This window comes from Chroicocephalus ridibundus, chromosome 14, assembly GCF_963924245.1.
Source record: "Chroicocephalus ridibundus chromosome 14, bChrRid1.1, whole genome shotgun sequence".
Taxonomy (NCBI): domain Eukaryota; kingdom Metazoa; phylum Chordata; class Aves; order Charadriiformes; family Laridae; genus Chroicocephalus; species Chroicocephalus ridibundus.
In genome coordinates this window covers 4,391,994-4,417,219 of record NC_086297.1, presented here as the reverse complement: position 1 = coordinate 4,417,219, position 25,226 = coordinate 4,391,994, and the positions used below count along the sequence as shown (strand labels likewise).

General features: G+C 62.8%; 2 protein-coding genes across 18 annotated transcripts in view; one reads left to right on the top strand and one right to left on the bottom strand.

Annotated features, from left to right (window-relative positions):
- The window catches only part of RBFOX3 (RNA binding fox-1 homolog 3), a 183,145-nt gene that overhangs the window by 117,556 nt on the left and 40,363 nt on the right, over positions 1–25,226 (bottom strand). For 8 of the 17 annotated variants that reach the window (XM_063351781.1, XM_063351782.1, XM_063351776.1 and 5 more), the window contains exon 1: positions 20,658–20,846. The exons of 2 other annotated variants lie outside the window; for them this stretch is intronic. The gene's annotated coding sequence lies outside the window, so the exon portion shown is untranslated. Of the gene's footprint in view, positions 1–10,095; positions 10,247–20,657; positions 20,849–25,226 lie in introns of those variants that run through there. 7 more of the 17 variants (XM_063351780.1, XM_063351783.1, XM_063351785.1 and 4 more) reach the window with 4 other exon arrangements.
- Positions 1–25,226, top strand: part of ENPP7 (ectonucleotide pyrophosphatase/phosphodiesterase 7) — a 62,520-nt gene that overhangs the window by 3,398 nt on the left and 33,896 nt on the right. Inside the window, exon 2 of the mRNA XM_063352473.1 lies at positions 22,964–23,225. Coding sequence (XP_063208543.1) covers positions 22,964–23,225 — 262 coding nt within the window. The remainder of the gene's footprint in view (positions 1–22,963; positions 23,226–25,226) is intronic.

Here is a 25,226-nt window from a genome sequence, read left to right as displayed (position 1 = left end):
TCCCGAGGGGACCCGCAGATGGAAAACACAGACCCGGCACTGCGAATAATCCCGCTCAGCATCCCGGCTGCTCTGTCCCCGATGGCGCAGAACTGGGTGCCGGGGCCTCGGCACCAGTTAAACCAGTCCTCCCCAGGACGGGATGGGGATCTCCCTCCCCGAGAAGGCAAGGACCAGCCCCGCAGCGCACGGCCTTGGTGTCTGCAATTAGCTCCTTGGGTCCCTCCGATGTAAACAACGGCCAGGTAATTTTTCCCACGCTGTTTTACCCAGCCCCAGCCGGAGCAGCTTCCCAGGTTGCTGGAATCCTCTACAACCCCCCGAAGGATCAGCAAATGATTTTTTTACTCTTTCCTTTCGATTCGAGAGAAGGCGAGGGATCTCGGCTCAATAGTAATTAGAATAAACTGCAGCTTTTAAGCAGTTAAAGCTCACGTTACCACCGAGTCGCAGGAACAACCTACACTAGGGTCAGATAACCAAAAAAATAAATCCTGAAGGAGCTGATAAGAGTTGGGACCTGCCCCGAGCGGAGCTGCCAGCCCTGCCCGCGGCCGCTGGGCTGGGAGGGATGCGGGGAGGGATGCGATGGAGATAGCACGGGATGGGGACCCGCACGGGGACACAGACACGGCGGCAGGAACCTGCCCTCCCCGCCATGGGGTGCTCGGCCTTCCTCCCCAGGGGAAGGAGGGGAAGGAGGGGAAGGAGGGGAAGGAGGGGAAGGAGGGGAAGGAGGGGAAGGAGGACTCCTGCACCTCCCCACCATCCTGACACCTCCCCACCATCCTGACACCTCCCCGGCCAAAGGCAGGGGTCTGACGCCAGCTCCCCGAGATGGATGAACAGGGGGAGCTGCCGGGGTACACCCCGGCTCTTCTTCCAGCTGCTCTCCCCGGGCCCAGCCCCGCAGCCCCCCACAGCCCCCAGCCCCGCAGTCCCCCACACGGGGCCAGGGGCCGCGGTGCCGGCAGAGGGGTCCCGCTGCAGCACCGGTGCTGGAGGGGAAAACGGATTTACTCTCCCTGTCTGCCCCGGCTCTGCCCCTCCAGCCCTCCTGCCGCCCCCCCTCCCCCCTCTGCGCATCTCGCCTGCTCCTCACCCCGAACCAAGGAGGATGCAAGTTCAGTGGGGCTGGATGCTACAGATTAGATTGCATCTGTCTGGGTATAAATAATTTACTGCTTGATGGTCAGAGTGAATTTAATTAGTTCTTGTTCTCCTGATAGAATCAGCCCACCGCTGCTAAAGCATTTCACTCCGAATTAGCCTGAAAAGGACTAACAAGGCAGTGCTAATTTTACACACACGACATCCCCCGCAGTCTCTGAAAATACAGCTCCACGGAGCACCGTGCACGGGGCCGGGGAGAGGGACGGCGCGAGGGAGCGAACCCGCGGCAAAGACCAGGGAAGGGGGACGGCGGGTGGGCAGAGACGGGGAGGAGATGGGCAGGAGATGGGCAGAGACGGGGAGGAGATGGGCAGACGGGCAGGAGATGGGCAGGAGATGGGCAGAGACGGGCAGGAGATGGGCACCGCCTTGCAAACACCCATCCCTCTTCCTTCTGCTCTACCCTTACTTCCAGCTCCTGGGGGCTCTGGGGAGGGGGCAAGGGGACGGGGACCTTGGATCTGGCAGAGCCGATGCTGCTGCCCGCCAGGTCCCCTCCTGCCTGGGCAGGGGGTCCCCAACAGCCCAGCGCCTGCCTCGTCTGCGCCCCCCCGCAGTGCCAGGGTCAAGCCAGGCCACTTCTGCAGGCCTTGGAGAAACACCAGCGCACATCAGCGCTCCCTGGAGACACGCGCCCGGTCACCTGGAAGGGAGAGGAGAGAGCGGAATAGTGGGACCGGCCGTGGCCACGGCCCCTGGGCGCGGGAGACAGGCACAGAGCCCTCCGGCAGTGCCGGATCCCAGCAGCCCCCCAGCCCTTGGATGCGCCCCCAGACCAAACAGACAGCTCTGGCCCCCCCTGTGCAACGGGGACCCTCCACGCTCAGAGTCCCATCCAGGCGCAGGCAGCCCAGCCCAACCCGCGACACCAAGCCAGAACTGGGCTGTCCCAGTGGGTTTAGGTGCAACCCAAGGAACCAAAAGCAGCAGAAACGCCCGCGCTCCGCACGCCGGCTGCAGTCGCCGCAGACCCCGAGAACACACGGCCGCGTGAAACACATCGAAAAGGGGGAATGGCCCCCAAAAGGCTGCTGGAGTGGGGAGAGCCAGAGGCAGCAGTACCGAGGTGGCAGGGACGGATGCCGGACCCCGCAGCATCGGCTGCGCGGGGTGTCGGGGGGCAGTGGGGCAGGAGCGGGGCAGCACCCCCAGGGCCGCCCGTCCCTGTGAAGCATCACTGCGTGTTTTCCCTCCACTCTGTAACTAGACCCCGGTTTCTCCTGTAAGGACGGAGTCTCATTGACCGCAATGCTTTACTGGTCCTGCCTCCCTCCTCTGACCTACCCTGTCTCCACCAGGATTTATGCTCCGCATTAGCAGTCTGCCAGAGCCGCTTCCCGCGCCGCCGGGGCGAGGAGGCACTGCAGCCGCCCGTGCCGCGCTGCGCCGAGCCCCGCCGGTAACCCCAAACCCCACCAAACACCCCCGGGTGACACCCGCCCCGGGCACAAACCCCTCTGCAGACACGAACCCGGGATATTTATGCCTGAAAGTAAAATTCTGGGGACGCGGGGCCAGCGGGGAAAGGCTGAGCGAGCACTTCCAGCGGCAGGGATTCTCCGGGCTGTGCTGGAGAGAACGCGCTTGGGGGGAGCACGCGGGGGCTGGGGTGCTCCTGCTGATTTCTGCCTGGAGAGGAGGGAGCGGAGGGGCACCTCCATCCCCAAATCGCCCCCCCAGCAGCTTGACGGCTGCCTCCCCCGCCGGGACGGCCAACGTTCCTGCACAGTCAACTAACAGGCTCCTTTTCTCCGCTCCCTCCTAATCGCAGGGCTCTGGCTCTAAGCCTCTAATCCAACATGCAGCATCTCACTCAATAAATCACCCCGTAAAGGCAAACCGGCCAACAGCTATCGGCAGCTGTCAGGAGCCTGCGGTCGGAGCTCGCGACCTCTCCCTTCACCCCGACAAAGGGCTGCGGGACCACCGGCAACGCAGGCAGGGACCGCAGGCAGGTCAGGTGCCCAGGCAGCCCCAGGGCACGGCGGCGCAGGGGGGGGAGCAGCATCCCTGCCTCCCTGAGCTCGTCCCCAGAGCCGCTCTCCCCCTGCCAGGAGCACGCCTGCACCACCTTGCCCTCTCTGCTATTTACACGTAAGCTGGGCTGACAACTCCTCTTCATCACGGTGCCAGAGTCTTCCTCAGAGGCCATGCATCTCAAGCAGGACAGCACCATAAATATTGCATAGGAGGTGTTTCTAATCTAGTTATGGGTTCAGCCTCTCACGCTCTTCCATCAGGGAGCCTTGGATTGAAATTGAAGTGTATTAGTATAATTTTATCAGGTTTTATTAAGCCTAGGGTCTTACGTTTTTGATATATAGTTTTAATTAAGTTTTAAGTCAAAGAATGCAGTCGCTCATATTTTATCTTGCCATGTCACATCAGAGGGAGGCAGTTAATCAGCACGTACAAAAACTTCCCATCACCAGTGATGAACGTTCATGAACTTTGCCTGCAGAGACCATCTTCCCTCCATCGCTCACAGCGGGCGCCCACGGCCTGACCGACCCCTCTGCCCGGCTCCGGCTCCCCCTCCCCACACCTGCGCTCCGGCAGGGATGGAGGCAGGAGGGAAAAACCTCGGGACAAAGCGGGGAAGAGGGAAGGCAGCTCCCAGGCAGCTGGCACCGGGGGCTGCTCCCGGCCGGGCTCGGCGGCAGCAGCTGCCGCTGCCAGCGGGAGTCGGGCACTGACCCAGCGCGGGTCCCGGCAGCGCCGGCGAGAGGCAGGGGCTACCCGCGCTGCCGCCCCGCTGGCCTCTGCGAGGGGATGGAGCCAAGGGCCACGCTCCAGTTGAGCCTGTTACCCAAAGCCCCCCCAAAGCCCCTTCCCCCCAGCAACAGCAGATGGGCAGACCCAGCGTGCAGGGTCGTGCAGCCGCCCACCGCGCGCACCCAACAGCCAGCCCGTGCACCACAGCGGCTGGGAGAGGGGAGCGGGGCTGGGGGGGGCTCTGGGTGGGGGGATGATGGCCAGGAGCAGCTCTGGAGCCAGGTACTCATGTCAGCCAAACCCCTCCGGACCTACAGCACCCCTGGGGCTCTGACGGCCAAGGGGACCCAGCCCCACAGCGCAGCCATGGACTGAAGGGCTCCGTCTCAAACCATGCAGCGTTTTGTGCTCAATTTGCTCCGGCCGCAGGCAAGCGGCCTGGCACGCGCGTGCCCGGGAAAGCAGAAACTGGGAATTTCCCCACCAGCGGAGCAGCACCGCACCAGCAGCAAGCACAGAGCCAGACCCCGCTCCTTCCCGGCGAGCCCCCTCCCAGCCGCAGCCCCTGCCGGCTCTACGGTTGGGCCCTCCCCAGACACCCACAAACCACCCTGCGGAGAGCTCAGCCGCGCGCCCGTCCCAGCGCCAGGACAGTCACCGCTCCCTCGGGACGGACACACGGCTCCAGGCTGAGCCTCGCGCCAGAACCCGGGGCCAAACCTGGATGGTTCCCTCCAAGGTGGGAAAAGGGAATCCCAGCCCTCAGCCACGGGGCTGCCCAAGCCCACAGCGGGCACAGGAGCCCCCCGGGGACGGTACAACCCCCGGCAGCTGCCAGCCCCAGCAAGTCAGTGCTGCCTGGGCTGCCAGGAGCATCGCCAGCCGGGTGCACTCTCTCCTCTAAAACGAGTGGTTTGGGGACATGAGGTCTGTGCCTTTCCGCCAGCGAGGGCGGCAGATGGCATCGCAGCTTGCACTGCCGCTGCCCTCGCCCTCCACGGCTCCCTGGCCCGGGGAGAGCAGCTTCTCCCCGGGGACCCAATGCTGCGGTGGCAGCAGATTGCTCGCGGGTCCTGGGAAAGGCTGGCTCATCCCGGCTGGAAGGAGCAAGACGCAAGGGCAGAGGCTCCCCCCGGCTCCACCTGGGTGCCCCGAGGTGCCCGGCTGCCAGCGCTCCCTCCCCATGCGCCCCCCCACCTCCAACACAGCCCCAGGCGCTCACTCCATGTCGGCCCCCGCGCACCTTCCCCTGGGGGACCAAGGCAAACCCCTGCTGGCAGCCCCCCCAGCCATGCTCAGGTCTCCAGAGACCCGACCCGGAGCATCCCCGCATCCCCCAGCAGCGCCAGCCCGGGCGGCAGAGCTGCGGGAGCTTTGGGGACACACACACACACCCCCACGTGCCAGGCTCCCTTCTGCTGGGGACAGAGACCTCAGAGGATTTCCGATGACAGACAGCGACAGTCCAGAAACCTTTCAGGTCCTGGAGCTGTTCTCATGCGAGAAGCGGAGGAGCCGAACGCAGACCTGTCTCTCCAAGTTGAGGCGCTTAAAAATTTATCATCGAACTTGCAGAAATGAACTCAATTAAAAACCATTTTAATGGCGTTACATTAAAAAAAATAACTCCCATATTTCCCACGTCAAGGTTCCTGTCTGTAAGAGCAGCAGAAACCTCCGAGCGCGGCATTACGAACAACGGGGTAACGCTCTGCCGGTAACAGCCCACGGCCCCGGCCGGTGTGCGCCCCGTGTGCTGCGCTGGCAACAGGGAGACCCCGGGAGCGACGCAGCCACGCAGCGCGGTGAGCGCAGCCCACGAGCCCCAGCGAGCCCTGCGTCCCACCCAGCCTGGCTCCCGCTTTGCTCCAGGCGCTCCAGCAGCGGGGCCGCAGGGAGGAGGGAGCTGCTCGGGTCCCGAGCGGTGCTCCACGGGCACCGGCAGCAGCCTCAGCGCGGGGGGAGCTCGCCCCGGCCCTCCTGGGCTCGTGGAGAGCTCGGGTTTCCACAGGAGCAGGGAACCAAGAGAACCCCGAATGCTGCTGCCGCCTCTGCAGCTAGGCAGCCCCATCTCTCAGAGCCCCCCTGCCCGGACCTACATTACTGCTGCTGCCCTGCCCTGACCCGCAGCCCCCAGCCCGGGCTGGCGCCAGCCCGTGGCCCCGAGCCCCACAGAGTCTGCACTGGCCATGAGACCCCTGCGGCACATCCAGAAGGAACTAGGCGGCCCCAGGGAGGGGGTAAGGGACCGTGGGAGCTCTCAGCCCTGGAGCAGAGCCCGCTCCCCGGGGACCTGCTCGAGCATCCCGCTGCCTCCCCAGAGAGCCACGTCCCACCCCAGGGAGCGTGAGCGGCGCCGACAGCCATCCCGGCAGCACAGAGCTACGACACCATCAGCGACGGCGGCGACTTCCTTCTGAAGAGGATGGGGGGAATCCCAGGCGGAGCAGGAATGGTTCTGCTCATCAGCTGCAAGACTGAGAGACTCTGGGGGATGGGGAGCGTATTTTGCATTTCCTTCCTTCTCCTTTGCAAAGAAACAGAGATTTGGGGTTGGAGTTGAGTTTCATCCAAAGAAAAGAATTTCCTTCGAAAATAAAGCAGTTGATTGCTTAACTCTCTCTGTCCCCCATATTCCCATTAAAACAGGATTTGAAGCAAAGACAGAGTGTCAAGCCAAGCAGCCCCAACTCCTCCAGAATCACCAGGCGTGTGGCTTTCCCTGGGGCTGTGCCGCTGCTGGGGCAGCTGCTCGCCCCTCCGCGCCCCACTGGCACGGGGAGCCCGGCCGCAGCGGAGCCACAGCTCGCTGAACAAGGGGGGCTCAGGGCAAGCCAGCAGCGTCCGTGCCGCAGTGGGGGGAGACTGGCCACATCCCCCTCCCCGAGCAGTGGTCTGTGTTCACAGCCGCAGCCTGTGGCAGAGCAAGGCTGGGCCACGCTCCGAGGCAGAAGGTGCCGACAGAGCCGCATCCCAGCTGGAAAAGGATCCCTGGGGAGCCCGGGGTGCAGCCTGCGCAGGGGCTCCTGACCCCGCAGCGGTTGCGAGCGCGTCACCAGCCCTGGGCAGGGCTGTCCGGGTGCCAGGCTCCTGGGCATCCCTGCATCAGCTTTTGCAGCAGCTCCCCCTTTTTTTTTTAAAAAAAGGGCGAACTCAGGTGCTTTGCTGGGCTGGAGGAGCCCTTTCCACTCCGGCACGGTTAGCACTGGTGCTGCAGCCCCCTCCCCTCGGCACAGGCACCTCAGCCCCTTGCCCGACAGGCAGGGGCATCCTGCATCCCTCACCCTGCCTGCGTCCTGCCTGCATCCTTCATCCTGTATCCTGCCTGCATTCTGCATCCTGCCTGCACCCTGCCTCCTCCTGCCTGGGCCCACTTCAGACGGAGCTCAGCTCCAAGGCACCGTACCAGCAAAGGCCTCCCACGCACACTGGCCACGGCCGTCGCTGCCCGGGGGCTCCCGCGCTCCCCGGAGATGCTGCTGCCCGGCGGCACCCCACTCCCCGCAGTGTATGCAGAACCTAAGCCCTGTGCTTGGCATGCAGCACTCAAGCCATGCAGCACGCCAGCCCTGCATCCCCTGCACCCACAGCAGTGCCGGGCGGGTGCCGCGGTGCACCAGGAGGGTCGCGGGCAGCCGTGCCGAGGCTGCAGATAAATTTTAACTGGGCAGCAAGAGAGCAGGGGAGAGCGAGCTGGAGCGCGAGCGCGCTGCGTGTCATTTCAATGTGTGTATTTATATCCTTCACCGACGCAGCATCCCTTTGTAACGCCACGGAGCGTGTATAGTCAGGGCTGTCAGTTCAGCGGCATGTTACAAGTGTTTGATATGGAGATTTTGGCAGTGGGAATGGATGTACCTCGCTGAGAGGTTTATGTAAAATGACAGCTTCTGGAAAATGAAGCACTCGGATATAAAAAAAAAAAAAAAAAAAAAAAAAAGAAAAGTACAAACAAAAGGGAAGAGAGGCCTTCCGCTCGGCGAGTCCAAAACGGATTTCTCCTCCCTGCCCGCCCGCGAGCATCTCCCCAGTCTCCCCGCCGCGGCCACAGGCAGAACGCAGGCAGCGCACCAGCTGCACCAGCCCCACCAGCTCCGCTCGGCTGGTTCGGGCTTCACACCCGCGCTCCCCCGCCTCAGACCGCTGCCCCATTTCCATTTCATCACTCCTCCTCTCCCCCTTGTTTACGGGGCTGAGCCTTTTATCGCTGGCTGCGCGTGGGCGTGCGCGGGCGGGAGGAGGAGGAGGATGCCTGGAGAGCGCTGCTGTCAGCGGGCCCGGGGAGATGCTCTGCAACTCCTGCCATCGCAGCGCTGGGAAGGGGGGGATGCTGCGGCAGCAGAGAGAGGCAGCGGCCGGTCCCCCGTCCTGCTGTGGCAGGTCCCCCCCACCCCACGGTGCCGTGCCGGGGGACGAATGCTGAGCTCTGGTGGAAGAGCAGCTCCAACACCCACCAGGAGTCTCTGCCGGCGGACACAGGCAGACGAAGCCCAGCCAGGGCCGGAGGCACCGCAGGGGGAGCAGAGGGGATCCCACCCCTGGGGCAGGTCGGGATCCGGGCTCCCTGGGGAGCAGGGGGGTTTGCCCCCCATCGGCTCCCGCTGCCCACCTCACCCCCACCGGCTCCAGCACCCCACAGCCGCGGCAGCGAGGGGGGAGCTTGCCCCAGCCAGGAGGGAAAGGACCAGCAGTACCCGGCTCCCACCTCCAAAGCCACAGTTGCCCCAGCGTGCTCTGCCGCAGCCAGCCCGCTCCTCCGGCTTTACACCCTCCTCCAGCCCGGCGGGGATGCGTGCCCATGGCCGGGGTGGAAGCAATTCTTGCTGCAGCTATAATGATCCATAAAGAAGCTGACTTGTTTCTTACCTCTCCGAAATGAAGGATGGTGATTACCCTACATCCCAGTCCACAAAGCTTAATCCAAATTGATGGCCTCCCAGAGATTGCTTCTCTTGCCCATCACCCAATCTCATACCCGACTCTGCCCTACCCACCTCCACTCAGTAGCAAAACATCGGAGTAACTCACGCGGGCTCTGGACAGAAAGGCCATTTATCCTGAAGTGAAAGGCTCCTAGACGAGACATTAAATTAACGGCGCGTTAGGGAGAGGTGGCAGCGCCAGCCTCACCTTCCTACGGCCCCCGGGCAGCAGGGCAGGGTCCGCTCGCACCCCTTCGGGATGGATCCCCCTCTGCAACCCCCGGCTGCTCCTCAGGGTTTTCGCAGCAGATCCAGAGGACAGGAGAGGACCAGGATGCCCCCAAAGCCTGCCTCCCCATGCCCCACCATACAGCCCAAATTCACGTCTCTGGATAAACCCAACTCCAGGACACACGAGAACCCGTCACCACTTCGCACAAGGGCTCGCGCAGAAGGAATCACCAGTCCTCGAGTTCTGACCTGGGTCAGGTCCGAAGCATTCCCTGCCCCCGCGGCTCCCCCGGGGCAGGGGAAGCTCAGGCCCAAAAGAGCATCGACGGGCTCCGAGGGCTGCAGCAAGAGCTTCCCCGCTGACCACCCGCCTGAGCACATCGCTGCAGGGCAGAGCAAAGCCCTACAACAGCACACGCTCTGCAGAGATCCCAGGCACGGCCGCAGCCGTGCACCCACGCACCAAGGCAGGCAGCGTCCACGAGGAGCTTTCATTTCTAACAGCCCTGCCAGAGAGCTCGGAGATCAGCGCCCAGCCAGCCCGCTCCTCCTGGAGCAGGACAAACCGACCGGCCACGCAGCAGGGCACGGCCACGCAGCAGGGCACGGCCACAGGGGATGCCAGCGGGGGCCTGGAGAGCAGCGCCGCTGCGCCCACGCACCCCTCGCGCTGCAAACCCTGCGCCTGCTCAGCGACACAGCACCCGGGGCTCCCTGCCCTGTGCTCCCCCCACGCAGCACCAACACCACCCAGCTCCGCCGCCGCCCCGCAGCCTCCCCGACCGAGAGCATCTCCCCGATGCTGAGCCATCGGCCCCAGCGCCCCCCATGCCGGCACTGCAGCTCCCCTCCCCTCCCCGCACCAGGGTGCGCTGGCACCGCCATGCCAAGGGAGCAGCGCGGTCGGGCAGGCGCGGGGCCGGGCCAGCTCTGGTCAGCTATAAATATCCAGGAGAAGTGACAACAAAGGCTGGAGCTGAGCTGTGCATCACGGGAACAGCACCGCCACCGAACCGAACGGCCCTGCAATATGCCCCCCGCACGCGAGTGAGACCTGGGAGGACGCGCTCTGATGTCCCATCCGTGGCAGGACCCGCTGGCACATGCGCGCTTGTCCCTCGGCCACCCGAGCAGCGGGGCTCGCGTGTGACCTGGCCGGCAAGGCGGTGGGCCAGCCTTGGCCACGGGCACCGGGACGTGGGAGGTGTCCCTGCCCAGGGCAGGGGGTTGGAACAAGATGATCTTTAAGGTCCCTCCCAACCCAAACCATTCTGTCATTCTATGAGTCTACGACACAAACCCGTGGGAGGTGGCAGCTCTTTCCCTGGCAGCACCAGGCTCTGGCCACCAGGCTCCGTCGGCTCCAAGCACCCTCCTTACCCAGAGCCCCGCTGACCCCGGGCATCGCTGAGCAGGAGCCCGCGCGTCCCCGGCTGCCAGCAGCCCCCTCCCCTCACAGGGCAGCTCGGGGGCTCCCACAGCCCGACCCCGGGCAGACGAGCTGATCAACACTCGCATATCAGCCCTCCCTTTTGCTCACTTAAGATATCGTCATTTCTGCCGCACCACAGGTGTGCGCGGCACTTAGAGCCAGAGAAGCCGCCGAGCTCCCTGCCAGGAGAGCTTGCTTTCTAATTAGACAGATAAGAGCAAATCATGACAACAGACCACCGTGGGGAACGGCAGGGACTGCTGCTCCGGGGACAGCGGGAGGGCCAGGCCCTTTCTGACACCTCCTCCGCTTGCAGCCGGCCGCGGGAGCACGGCGGCAGCCCCCGCTGCAGCCGCTCCCAGAGAAAAATCCAGCAGGAGGAGGAGGAGGAAAAAGGAGAGAGGGAGCTGCTGCAGGGCAGCGGGGTCACTTCCCTGCTCCCCACCGCAGCCCTTCTCCCCAGGCACCGCAGGGTGCTCGGACCAGAAGTCCCACCTGCGCTCCCAAAGGGGCAGGCGGGAGGGAAACACGCTCGGCGCAGGATGAGGCCAAAGCCGCAGCCACGCCACGGGCGCTGCTCTGCCCCGTGGACACCGCGAGCCCCTGCCTGCGCCTGTGGGGAGCACCCACGCAGACAGCACCCACCGCACATGCCGGGGTAGGGGGTCTGCGGAGCCGACACACCTCACCCCGGCGAGGGACACCCCGTCCCGGCTCTCCCCACCAGCTCCGGCACCAGCCCAGCACCCACCGCAGCCCAAGGGAAACTTGTGCAGCCGGGGAAGCCCCGCACCCCTCGGAGCGACGGGGAGCGCAGGCAGCCTGACTCACCGCCGCGCGCCCGGCGCTGGCTGCCATCGCTCCCACCGCCGCGGTGGTGGGCGGCCGCGCCGGGAGGGGATGAGCAGGGATGCGGGAGGAGGAGCCGAGAGGGGGCTGCAGGGAGGGTGTCCCCAGAGGAACAAGGAAAACAAACCCAAACCCAAGGGATATTCACGGAGCCGCCCCGGCCACGGAGCGAGCGTAGCCATGAAGGCGTCCGTCTAACGGGAGGATCCCGGGCAACTCCAAGCGGATCCAAGCATCGCTCCCTCGTCCTCCCCCAAATTCTCCTCCAAACCAGACGTCCCCGCACGGTGCAAGGCTTCGGTGCGTGCGCGCGCATGTGTTTTCATCCCAGCCTTTAAATGAGGTCTTTGCTGAGAATTTACAATTCCCCCATGGCCTCAATCTTGCAAAGATTGCTTTTTTAACACTGTTGGGCTTTAATTCTAATAAGCCTCCTCTTTATTAAGGAACCAGGTCACATTGCCTTGACACTGCAAGAAAATCTTTCGTCGGGAAGGAAAAAGGAGAAGGGAAAAGTGAAATAAGGAAAGGGAGGGAGGAGGAAGACAGGGGAGACAAACAAATAGAAGCCGCTCACTTCATCCGGGGGACTTTCTGCACCAGGCTGGCAGCCGCGGGCCAGCAGCGGGGCTGCCGGGGAGAGGTGCCTTCCCGCAGCGCCGCTCGCACCCCCGAACGCGCAGAATTATTTCTGGTGCGGCTTCACCTCCCACGCAGCCTCCCACCCTCCGCCGCTTAAACACGCCGAGAGGAGCAGGAGGGGAAGCTTGACAAAACTTTGACAGACGTAATGAGGACAGGGTTCAGCCCTGCCCTGGACAGACGGCCATCAGCGCCGGCCCGACGCGGGGCTCCTCGTTACCTGGTGGGTGCCGCGCGGCCGGGAAGCGGCGGCGGAGCGGGACCAAGTGCCCGCGAGACCCCCATCCCCCTGCCAGCAGAAATCAGAGCCCTTCGCTGGCGGGAGGAGGCAGCAGCATGGCTTCTCCTTCCCGTCAAACACAACTGGTCGAATATGGATTTTTCCCTTCTGGAGGCTCCCGCATCCCCACCAGCGCCCAGCCCCTTGGCTGGTTGGGGGCGGGAGGGGGGTGGGGTGCTGCCCCCTCAGCTCCCCAACTTCTTGGGCTCGCCTGGCTCCAGACGCGTTATCACAAAACATCTCATGTCGCTGTCTTATGTCATGGCCATCGCCATGGAAACGGGCTGATCTCATACCCCACCTCGGTTCCCTGCGCCTGCATCCGCGGCCTCCCGGCGCAGCATCCGGAAAGGGCTCGTTTGGGGCTCGTTAAACCTCCTGGCTCCGTCACCTCCCGGACAACGAGGCCCTATTCGCCAAGACGCAGAGCGAGCCAGGACTGCAGGGCACCGGTCCCCACTCCCAGCGCCTCCCGCCACCTTCCCCTTCCATCCCACAGCCCCGCAGCCCCCCCCGCGCCTCGCAGGAGCCTCGTGTCACGCAGCAGGGGACGTCCCAGGCTGTGCCGATGCACCGCGGCGCGCATCCGTGGCACATCACAGGAATCCCGCATGCCGGCAAACCAGTTAATCCCTGTCCCCGACGGTGTGTTGCAGCCCGTGGTGGAGCAGCCCTATTCCCCTGCCCGCACCTGAGCAAAACCCTCCCGCGGCACACGGGGGCTACGCAGGGACGGAGGGGGCCCACGGTGGCACGTCCCCTGCAAGAGAAGTGCCCCACCAGCATGTCCCCGGTCCCCAGTCTGCTTTGGGGGATGGCTACAAGGGGGCTCCTGCATGTGACAGACTACGGCCACCGCAGCGTCCCACGACGCCCCCTCACAGGGCTGCCAGGGCCACGAGGACGCCAAGAAAGCAACGGAGAACCAAACCCAGCACCCGATCCCAGGGCGGGAGGGGACTCCAAAGCCCGGCTCCCGGCACTGGGACCCGCAGCCCGGCTCAGCAGAGGCACCGCGGCGGCAGCTCCACCAGCAGCGAGGTCTGCACCGTCCCAGACAGGGAGCCAGAGCCCCAGCCCCAGTTTTGCGGAGGTCGGAGATGGGGATGGGGCCGTCACGCCGTTGAGCATCCAACAGCCGGGCACTGCTATTGGCAGCTCGGTGCGGGAAGCCCCGGTGTCTTTCCCACACCGAGGGGGACCCAAACCCACCCTCCAAATTCCTCCGGCGGGGTGGTTTCTTCAGCAGGAGAAAGGCAGGGCTTTACTAAGCCAAACACCTCAAGCACCGGAGCTGAAAATGCCTTTTCCAGGGTCAGCAAAGGACGAGGCTCCTGAACCGCAGCCGCTCCCCCCATGAGAGCACAGCCAGGATTACAGCGGGGGGGCACAGGGCTGCTCCAAATGTAGATGTTTTAATTCTCAACGCTAGCAGCTGCACTTAAGGCAAGAGAGGCAGGGAAGCCATGCACAGGAGTAACCATGGCAACTTCACGGAAGTTAAATAAAAACTTCTTTAAAAAAAGATAACGAGGTCCCTGAATCATGCTTTATCAGCTATGTTGCTATAAAGATCGAGATACAGCCAGCTCAGGATTCCTAATTACTTCTGCAATATACTGTAGATAGCTTCATTTAAAAAAAAAAAAAAAATCTGGCTATGCATATAATTATTTAGGCCCCTCTCCATACTGGGATTTGCACATTCCGTGAAGCACCTTCCCGTGCGGATGAGCCTGCCAGAGCCCCCCCACCCCCTGCAACCCCTGCCTGTGCGGGGGCTCTGCGGCTGCGCCCCGGTCCTGCTCCACGCCACGGACGTGGGAAAGCCCCGCCGGCGCTGCCACCGCGCCACGCCGGGATGCCGCCGCATCCCCTGCCGCTGCGGCGCTGCCGGAGCCCCCGCACAGCAGCAGGAGCATCCCGTGCAGCCGGGCCCCGCCGGCGCAGGGCTCTGGGCGACTGCAGCAGCGAGGCGCTGACATGCAGATTACCTGGGCTGCCTGCAGAGCCCCCCCGGCGCAGAGCCATGCTCTCCGGCACCAGCCACCATTTGCATCCGCCGAACACGACTGAGCCCCCGCAGGGGCAGTATCGCAGTCCCCCACCCCGTGCCCGCCGCCGAGGGGCCCGCGCAGCGGGGCTGTGACACCCCAGCTGTGGGGGTCACCTTGCCAGGGCTCAGAAAACAGCCAAAAGCGGTCTTTGTCCCCAGTCCGGCCGGCAGCTCGCACCAGCGCCATGCCTGCTGCAGCGCTACCGCAGAAATTCCCCCACTGCCCAGGCACCAAACCCTGAGTTGTGAGAGATCCCTGAGCCTTTTTTTTTTTTTTTCCCCCCTCCAACAAAACAGGCTGTCGGCCAACCCCAGTAACTCCTGGGGAGGGAACGGACCTCCCCAGACCCCGCTCCATCGCACCCAGGAGCCGGCAGCGCGGTGCCCACCGGGCATTACGGACACAAACGCTGTTTGGGGAAGTTCCATTAAAACCCAGGGTTTGCAGCAGCCGCTGACAGAGCATCTGCCAAAGGTCTCCCATGGACCTGGGGTCTCCCAAACCCACAGACACAGGACACCACAAAGAATCCGTTTGGATTCTTTATTTCCACAGCTTATGGTAGGACTACGTGAATTATACATATTATTTACCGTGTCTTTAAACTCGTTTCATTTAAGCAGATTCCGAATGGAAATTAGAATTCAATTAAAATGGGGGGGGGGGGGGAAGTCCGCATTTTGAAGCAGATTATTAAGTAAAGCTACGTTAGACACGTTGGAAGCACAAATATCCAGGAACAAGTTCTATATTTGAAAGTGGATTTATTCAGCAAAGGAAGTATCATCTGCAGTCCGCGGACTGAGGAACCAGTAATCAAGGTCAAGATTTTATCAGGAGGTCTCAGATTCTCCCATCTATGTTTTACCCAGAGCTTGATTAAGAGTTTAGAAATCTGGAAAACGCTCCCTTTTTTCTCCAGCTCCCTGCTTTAGAATTAATTGTTTATCGATCCGACAAGAGGAAAATATTCTCTCCCAGCTGCTGAGCCTGTTGTCAAAACTTGTTTTATCACTTCCATAAATTCTGGTTGCAACGACTTCCCCTGGTTCAATAATCCCGGGTTCTCTGAGCTCCGGCGGCGCTCGCCCGGCTCACTCGTTCCTGGAGATGATTTTAGCGGCTTACAGAACTCCGGCCAGTGCCCGGATTCCCAGTTTTAAGGAATCCTGAATCCATTGGACTGCCCAAAGGGACCACCACTGGTCCCACTCAGACCCCAGTGAGTCCGGGGCCTCTTATATATTTAAACCCCATTTTCACCCTCCTCCTGCCTGGGCAGAGCCAGGCGGCCGGGAGGGCACGCCGCGCACTGCGGCACGCCGGGCACGCACATGCCGGGCACTGCGGCACGCCAGGCATCACGGATGCCGGGCACGCAGATGCCGGGCACCGCTGCAAGAGGGGAGAGGAGGGAACTGTCTGGGGCTGGGCAGCCGCCATCCCCGGCCCGGGGGGGCTGCAGGCAACATCTCACCTCCCCCGCGGCAGCACCAGCCGAGATGGTGTAAGAAGAGCCTGGGTTGGCCCGCACGAACACACGGTGCCTTCGATGCTTGGGAAAACCAACAGCAAAATGCTGGGGAGAAACCACTTTTCCCTGCAAGAAAACGCTCCGGCCCCTCCTGCCGCTGCCAGATCCGACCCCCCAGCCCCTGCCCGCCCCAGGCGACGGGGGACCGAGCACCGGGGCCGCTCCCGGGAGCGGAAACCGCTTCAGTTTAAAATGGCACAGATGCCCCCACTGCCAAGGCACGTCCCTGGTCCGGGGCCGAGAGGGGAGGGCAGGGGATGGCAGCGCGGGAGCAGGCTCGAGGCTGCCCAGCAAAGCCGGGGCCGGGCAGGAGCCACCAGCAGGACGACCCATGCCCGGCAGCAAGGGGGAGAGAGGGCCGGGGGACACGTACATGCTGGATAATGAAACATGAAAAGGGATCCCGCGCTCGTGTGCTCATTTCTACCCATTAGAAATTCAATCTTGTCTAGTCTGGAAGACACAATGATGCCTGAAGCATCACTGTGCGAGCCGAGCAAAGGAGAGCGCTAGCTTTAGATTGGTTTATTAAAAATAAAGTTTCAAAAAAAAAAAAAAAATTTAATCTCAATAACTAATGAAATAACAGAGAAGAAAATTTTGCTTCCTTGTCTGGTATCGCAGCCTGTCAATTAATTTGCAAGAACGCACATCCCGAAATACCTCAAACGATTCCAGCAGAAAGCCCTGGAACAGCCCCGACAGCAGCCCCTGCCTGTACTGCGAAGGTCGGAGAGGGAAACAGCGGCGGCTGCCGGTGGCCCTCAGCAACCCGGCCCCGAGCATCCCAACTGAGCATCCATGAACATCCCCACCCTGAGCATCCCAACCGAGCATCCATGAACATCCCCACCCCAAGCATCCCAACCGAGCATCCATGAACATCCCCACCCCGAGCATCCCAACTGAGCATCCCTGAGCATCCCGGCCCCAAGCATCCATAAACATCCTGGCCCTGAGTATCCCAACCGAGCATCCCTGAGTATCCCAACCCCACAGCCGCAGCATGGGAAGAGGCACCCTGGTGGGAGAAGGCGCCAGAGCCCTCGGCTGAGGCTGCTGCTGGGTCTGGGGGCAGCCGGAGCAGGACAGGGCTGGGAGGCAGAGCAGGGTCACCGCGGGCGCTGGGTGGGAGGTGGGAGGCCTGTCAACTCACACGCTTGAAAATACGTCTCCTTTTCACTCCATTGTACTCATCAGCGATGAGCAAAAGGCGTTCAGCCCCAGCCGAAAGCAGGCTGCTCTGCAGGTCCCCTTTCAAACCCAGCCGAGACACCGACTCACTCCACAACCCCGGGGAAGGCACCTCATCCTCCTCCACTTTCTTCTCCCAGATGTGCAGAGAGGACAGATGTTGCCATCCCGCCCTCCCCCCCCCCGGCGGAGATGCCCCAGCGCTGCACGCCCCCCCCCCCGGCTGCTCCACCACCAACTCAGCCTCCAACCTCCCCCCCCCAGCTCCCCTGCCTCTCCAACCGCTGCTCGAAAAAGACCAAATCATTCGCAAGGACTAATCGTTCAGTGTACTCTCACCCCATAAGACTGTAAATTAAAAGAGAACTCAAATAAATTAAGGAACTTCCCTCATGCCTTTTATTATCTCAATAACCTTCAGAGGCATTTATCTACCGTCAGCTGATCCATTTGAAAAATTGTGACGACAAACTAATTTAGTAAATGCACACACTTAAAAACCTTTATTTATACTCTGAATGAGCAAATACGGCTTGTGCTGGACGAGCTGCTTGAGACACAAGCCTGGTGGGGACACTTGTGTCCCCCCAGATGCCCAAGTCCCCCCTGGCGCATCCTCCTACCGGAGGATCCCTCTCAGGCATCGCGGCCATGCAGCGAAACCGTCCCATGCGGCTGGGAAAGGAGAAACCCCTGCGTGGGGCAGGGAGGCAAAGCCTCCGCAGCGGCGGGGAGCGAAGGCGACGCTCAGGCTGTCCGGCCATCCCACCGCCTGGGACACCGGTGCAGGAATTAAGGACGACATGTTCTGGCGAAGGGAGATGCAGAAACGAGAGCAACTGGGAAAGAGGGCCCTGATTTTGAAATGGAGAAAAAAATCCCAGCCCTCATCAAAAAGCGGCCGCATAAACAGGGAAAGTACAGAGTACGCACGACTGGCCAGGTTTGGGAAAGGAAAGCTGGGGGAGCTGCTTTTCCAAAGGCAGCGTCGCATGGAGCAAGGGTCGGCATCCCAAAACATCCAAAAACCTCCCAGTCTGCGCAGGTCCCTCTTGTCTCCAGGAGCAGCAGGAGGGGCAGGACGGTGCTGCGGCATCCCTGTGGGAAGCACGGGGTGCCCACGGGAGACGCCAGCCTCGTGCCCCCGAAGCGCTGCCGCGCACCGAGCGGCGCACGGGAGGTGTCTGTCGGTGACGGCTCCTTCAGTGCTGTGAGGCCGGTCCCCACGCGGTTCCTAAACCGGGGGAAGGAGCAAGAGGCACAACCATTGGGCTGGGGGTTTCCCAGACCCATCCCAGTCTCTCTGCGCTCCGTCAGGTACCCGGGGGTGGGCTCACGGCCACAGGAGTCCACCAGCCAGCTGGCCTGCGGGCTCCAGACCACTCATCTTCAGCGCTCCAAACCCGCCCCCCTTCAGGTCCCTACTCGCGATTTCCATCCCTGTGAGAGGACCCCACAGCCGTGCCCCAAAAGCCACCCCCTTCACCCTGGCAAAGGTTTACCCAACGCTGCAGCAGAGCCTTCGGGTGCCCTTGTGCCAAGGTTCGGCGATGCTGAACGATCCCACAGATCACTTCAGAGGAGAGGACGGGGGCGGGGGGGGAAAAACCTGCTGTATTTTCTGTGAAATAACAAGCCGAGCCTCAGCACAGCTCCCCGGAGCCAAGAACAAGTTCCCAACAACTGGCCAGACCTGGGTAGCCCTGCCAGCCCCAGCCCGCTGCAATCAGCCCTCCACAGAAATTAGCAACTCCCGGCTCTTTCGCCATCTATTATCCAGAAAAAAAAAACCCAGCCTTCATTTCTCGCTTTGTGAGGCTTTATCACGCCTCAACTGCTTCAGCCTGAAACCAGGCAGCTCTTCGGGGAACAGACTGCCTTCATCTGTGCTCGCCCAGCACAGCTCGGCCTCCAGCCCCGCAAATAATGCCGGGGCAGCGGAATACACCCTGGAATCGCTGCGAGACGAACCACGAACCCCGGAGAACACCACGCAGAATTCGCAGGGAAAAAGAGCGAGGTATTCCCCGACCTCACAGCTTCCCTGGGCTGTGTGTCCCCCTCCCCGTCCCCCCCCCCCCGGGGACAGAAACCCAGGTGGCAGAAGCCACCCTACCCGAGGCCAGGCAAGCCAGCGAGTTCCGAACCTTCACGAAAGGCAACCAAAAATAGTCAGTGCTGTTCATGTCACGCTTTGCGGAGGGAGAAGCTGAGAAATCCCTGCTCCCCCCTCCCCATCCCTCCACCTGCGCACCCAGAGCTCCCTCCAGGGCAGGAGCTGGGAGGGAAGGACACATGTCCATGCTCCCCCCCCCCCGGCTCCTGCCACCCTGCTGCCTGTCCCCATGGTCACTCCCGGACCCCCGTGCCATGTTTGTTTACTTCAGACATCTGCCTGGGAGCGTTCGGAGGCGATGCTGCGTGCGGTGCAGCCTCCTGGCACGCACAGCGACGGGGAGGGGGACACACACACACACACCACTGGCTGGCTAATGGCACCGTGCATTCCCACCCGCGACACAAATAAAGCCGGTGACTCCGAAACGCCTTCTCCATCCCTCCCTGCCTCCCTTCATCCTTCCCTGACTCTCTTCATCCTTCTCCATCCCTGCCTCCCTTCATCCCTCCGTGCCTTCCTTTATCTTTCTCCATCCCTCCATCTCTGCCTGCCTTCATCCTTCTCCATCCCTCCATCCCTGCCTCCCTTCATCCTTCCATGCCTCCCTTCATCCTTCTCCATCCCTCCATCTCTGCCTGCCTTCATCCTTCTCCATCCCTCCCTGCCTCCCTTCATGCTTCTCCATCCATCCCTGCCTCCTTTCATCCTTCTCCATCCCTCCCTTCATCCCTCCCTGCCTCCCTCCTTCATCCTTCTCCATCCCGCCCTGCCTGCCTCCCCACACAGCCGGCACAGCCTGCTCGCCTGGCGAGGGAATTCCTGGAGGAATGCAGGAGAGGAAAAAGCCAGGGAAAGGTGTCTCGCTCGCCCGGCTCTGACCGTCGGCAGCGGGGCCCAGATCTGCCCCCCGGAGCTTTACCCGCTCCCCGAAGGTGGCCAGACCGAGCAGGAGCCTCTCCTCCTCCTCCTCTTCCTCCTCCACCCCATTAATCCCGACTCCACCTCGCCCAACTTTTTCTTACAATTTACCTTCACCTGGAGGGTGTGATTTTAATTAGCGCAATACTCCTGTTAACAACAGCAGCTAATTAAGACATCCGTGAAGAACCTATAACGCCAACTTAATGAGAAGTTGTGCCGGAATCCTGTCGCAGGCAAACCAGTCGCTGCCGACTCCAGCTTCAAGGGACGCCGTTAACGGCGGGGCGGTGGGGGGGCTCCGTTACCGGACCGGGGCTCAGGCACCCCCAGCCGCAGCCAAACTTCATTCCGGCCCCCCCCTCCCCGGGATGCGCTCCCCCGGGCTCCCGGTGAACCCCAAACCCCCGGGGGCACTTCGCCGCCGCCCCCTCCGCGCCGAGCTCCCGGGGCACGACCGGGGCGAGCTGCCCCCGCCCTCCCTCCCTCCCTCCCTCCTGCCGCCTCCCCCCCGCTCCCGTGCCCGGTGCCGCCGGTCGGGGATGCCGCGGTGCCGCCGCCCTCCCCCGCCCCCCCCGCCCGGTGACTCACGCGCTCAGCGGTGCCCGCCGCGGCGGCGGAGGCGCAGGGCAGCCGCGGGTCCCCGCCCGCCCAGCGGCATCTCCCGAGCAGCGGCGAGCGGGGCGGCCCGGCGGCGGGAGCGGGCTAGTGCCGGCCGGGCTGGGCTCGCCTCGCACGCGGCTGCGCCCGCGCCGCCGCCGCCGCCCCCGGAGCCGCCGAGCGAGCGAGCGAGCGCGCGCGCCCGCCCCCGGCCGCCGCCGAGCGCCGCGGGGGGGGGGCACGTGCGGCCGCCCCCGCCCCGCCCCGCCCCGCGGCCGCCCCCGCCCCCCGCCCGCTCTCACTCCCCCCCCCCCCCCCCCCCGCCGCCGGGGGGCTGCGGGGAACCGCGGGGGGGCCCGAGGGCGGACCCCACCGCCCGCGACATCCCACCCGTGCTCCGGACACGCTTTCGCCCACCACCCCCCCCCCACCTTAGGACATGCTCCCACCTGCCGCCCCCCCACCGCAGGACGCGCTCCCACCTCACACACCCCCCCCCCACCCTTAGGACACGCTCCCACCCGCGCTCTCCCCCCACCCGTGCTCAGGACACACTTCCCACCTGCCAACAACCCCCCTCAGGACACGCTCCCACCCGCCACCCCCCCACTCCGTACACGCTCCCACCCCACGCCCCCCCACTCACCCCTAGGACACACTCCCACCACCTTTCCCCCGTGCTCAGGACACGCTCCCACCCGTGTTCCCCCACCCGTGCTCGGGACACGTTCCGACCTGCGCCCACCCACACCGAGGGGCTCACAGCACGAGTCCCACCCCAGCGCGGTGTCTCCCGCCCGGCAGCGTGCTTGGTGGGTGCTCGGCACACGCTCGGCACACGCTGAGCACGCGCTCCCACCTCTGATCTGGTAAAAGAGCTCCGTGATTCTCCCCCCAAACCAAACATATTCCAGGCAGGATGGATACGGGGTTATTCCCACAGCGGGGCAGTGCCAGCTGCTGCCCATGGGTGGGCACGGAACTGCCCCACGGGCCCTCCCTCTGTTTTTCCATACATTCCGTGTGGACACGCGGGCAGGCCAGGAGCAGACAACCCGGATGCTCCCTGCCGGAGCGCAGCACCGATCCCATCGCTGCATGGGATGGCCAAGGGTGGCCGGGATGCCTGGGCCCACATCAGCCCCGGGCAGGACCGTGGTGAGGAAAGAGTTTCCAATCCTCATTGGAAATTTTGGGAAAGTCGAGGTGGTGCAGGAAACCCACAGGGTGTGGGTTGCAGCGGCCCCGGAGTCGCTAAATCTCTGTGCGTGTCTCAGCCCCTTACCCCTCCTTCCCTTTGAATCTAATGTAAGGGCCTCTGGGCCGTGATCCCAGCATTCCTGGCTGGAAGCAACAGCCCTTCCTTGAGCATTATGGAAGAGCAGAGCCCTGGCGTTCCCAGCTCTCCCGGCTCTCTGGCTGTGTACCCCCTCCCACGGGAAGCCGGCTGGGCACGCTGCAGACCCGTATTGTTGTATTTGCGAGCCACGGGCTGTCAGACGTCCCATCCTCCTGCCCTTTCCCTTGGCACACTGCTGGGACGTGCCACGGACCAGCCGGGAGCGGTGGCAGCACGGGTCCCTCGTACCGCTGCGGCCGGGTGTCCCGACGCCCTCAAGCCCGGGGGTGTCACACAGCCCAGCGGCAGCAGACGGCTCCTTGCAGACCTGCTGGAGTTCCCGGATGGGGCTCAGCACCTTTTTCTGGCTCAGATGATGCATTATGTGGTTCCCAGCAGTTCCCACCAAACCTGTGGTGGACCTCCAAAAATTGTATTTCCTGAGAACTCTCTGGAATCCCCGCGGTCTGAGCCGTCCCTTCCTCCCTCTGCACGTAGCGCCGGGTTCATCTGTGAGACATTCACCCGTGTCCTGCAGAGCCCCCGCAGCCCCCGCTGCCCCCTCCCCTCCCAACACCCCTTTCTTTCCTCCCACGGGCTTTGAGGAACGCTCAGGAGAAAATCACCAGGGTTATATAGAGCCGTAACGCGAACGACTATAAACCGCACCAAATGCACCTCATACATCTCAACATCCACTGTGTATGACAAACGTGTATATTTTTAGCCCCCTCGAGACGCAGCCGGGCTCCTGCTCCTCCCGACCTGCCAGACAAAGGCAGCGCTCGGCCAGGCCGGCTCCTCGCCCGCGGCTCCCTCACGCTTCACTGGGGCTGGAGATGCTTCAGGCAGCAGATTTGCAGGAGGAGGAAGGGGGAACACGGGCGAGCGCCGCTCTGCAAAATTCTCTTCGCGTTCCCAGCCTCCCGGCCGGCTCCCTGTTGACATCTGTTCCTAGAAATGCAAACCGGTACCCGCGCCGGCGGCGCGGCGTGGCAAACCGGGCGGCGTGTGCGGCCAGCGGAGCGGAGGAGAGCGAGCGGCGATGCTGCGGGATTGCTAGGCAACCCCGCGCTGCCCGGCATGCCATCGGCACCGGGAACGCCGGGACGGGAACCCAGCGGGGGAACCTGCGTGGGGGTCTCCAGGACGGCGAGAGTCTGAACTTGACCCTGGGAGAGGAGGAGGAGGAGGAGGAGAGGGATAACGGCAGGGAACATGTGAGAGCGATGGTGGAGGGCAGAGAAGCAGTTAAAAAGCACAAGTCAACAAACCCCTGCCTCCTGGCAAGGCTGTTACGCGAACCAGAGGGAACAAATATTAATCTGAAAGAAATATTTGTTTTTCTTTTTTCCTTAGCTTATTTCTCAGTCCGTTTGCCATTTAGGGCCTTCATTTGGAGGCAGATTTCTTAAATTACTCCTGCTTTTTTTGGTTTTATCCTTGATGATGACGAGGTTTTCCTTCTCAGAACTGCACAAGACCTGTTGCAGCTCCGTCTCGGGTTTTTCCTGAGCGCGGACGCTGTGACCGCGGCACGCAGCAAAACCCCGGCACCCGGGGTCCTCCCAGTCCCCAGGGCTGAGCGTCCTGTCCCCGTTATCCCCTCTGCAGAGCCCCAGCAAGGCCAATGCCAAGTCCCAGACCTGCAGAAATCACCTCTGAGAGGCAAGAGACGCCACTCGGTACCGGGAAGAGACAAGACAGGGAGGTGGCAGCGCCTCCGAGTCCTCACAACGGCTTGAGCTCGCGGGAACCCTCGACTCGGAGGTGCCCAAACGGGGTCCGGCCCCTCCTCATGACTCTGCCCGAAAAGGGGATGTCGGCAGCGTGTTCAGCTCTGCCACGGCACGGACAGCTCGGGCCTGGCCGTGCCGGGTCCGTCACCGACCTGCACCAGTGGCTGGGGGGCACAGTGCCAGCTGGAGCCCTCCCCGAGAGCCGCCAGGACAGCGGGTACCTGCTCCGTCCTTGGCTGCGATGGAGCCGGTGGGATGACACGGCAGGACCCAGATCTCTTTTTTGGTTTTGGCAGGTGTCAGATGCCCTGACCCAAAAAACCCGAAGCGGAACGTGCGATACCCGGCGAGGAGCTGGATGCGCGTCTGGCCGGGAACACGCTCAGCCTGCAAAGCGCTCCCCGGACCGGGGAGAGGGGCAGGGAGAGCCGCGCTGACGCGCTCTGAAATAATGCTTTTTTAAATATAATTTACAATAGATTTCATAGCTAAGTTATGCAACATAACGAGCAAATCTAAAATGTAATTGTCACTGCACATTAACGGCAAAATCCCGAACCTCTATTATACTAACAAACTTATTAAATCAGTGAACATTGCATTGCATCAGTCAATTACTAAAACAATGCCAGGATCAGTGGAACAATCTGATACCCATTATGGGGGGGGGGGAGGAGTGAGGGCCCACAGCCCAGGCCGCCCGCACCGCAGCGTCTTTTAAAACATTAAATAGATTTACGTCTTTGATGGAACGCGTCACCTGTGGGGTCTTCGGCAGCCACTTCCCCCATTCCAGGCGAGGGAGGGTAAAGAGCCTGAAGCTGCCACTGTGTTGGACCCCGAGCCCCTGCCCGGGAGCCGGAGGATGAGGAGGGAATCGCCGCCGGCCTCGCCGCTGGGATCTCCCCAGTGCCCAGGGATGGGCTCGGCAGCATTCGCAGTGCTCGGTGTCAGAAAACACCGTGCAAAAAAGGCAAGTCTTGCAAAAGCCAAGAGACTCACCGCAGCGGGTGCTGCCGAGGCGCTCGGACACCGGCTCCCCCCTGCCGGCACTGCCGGGGCCGCGGTTGACCCCCAGCAGTCAGCCAAGGCCATGCAGCCGCTCGGTCACCTCCTGGCTGGGATGGGGGAGAGAATGGGAAGAGTGAAAGTGAGGAAAACCGCATGGGTTGAGATAAAGACAGTTTAATCAGTAGGGCAAAAGCTGCGCACGAGCAAAGCAAAACAAGGAATTCATTCCCTGCTCCCCATGGCTGCGGGGGGGGAGGCGGAGTTCAGCATCCCCCGGAAAGCCGGGCTCCATCCCACGGAACGGAGACTTGGGAAGACAAACGCCATCACTCCCAACGTCCCCCCTTCCTTCTTCTTCCCCAGCTCTATGCACTGGGCATGGCGTCCCATGGCATGGAACGTCCCTGTGGTCAGTCGGGGTCAGCTGTCCTGGCTGTGTCCCCTCCCAGCTCCTTGTGCCCCCCCAGCCCT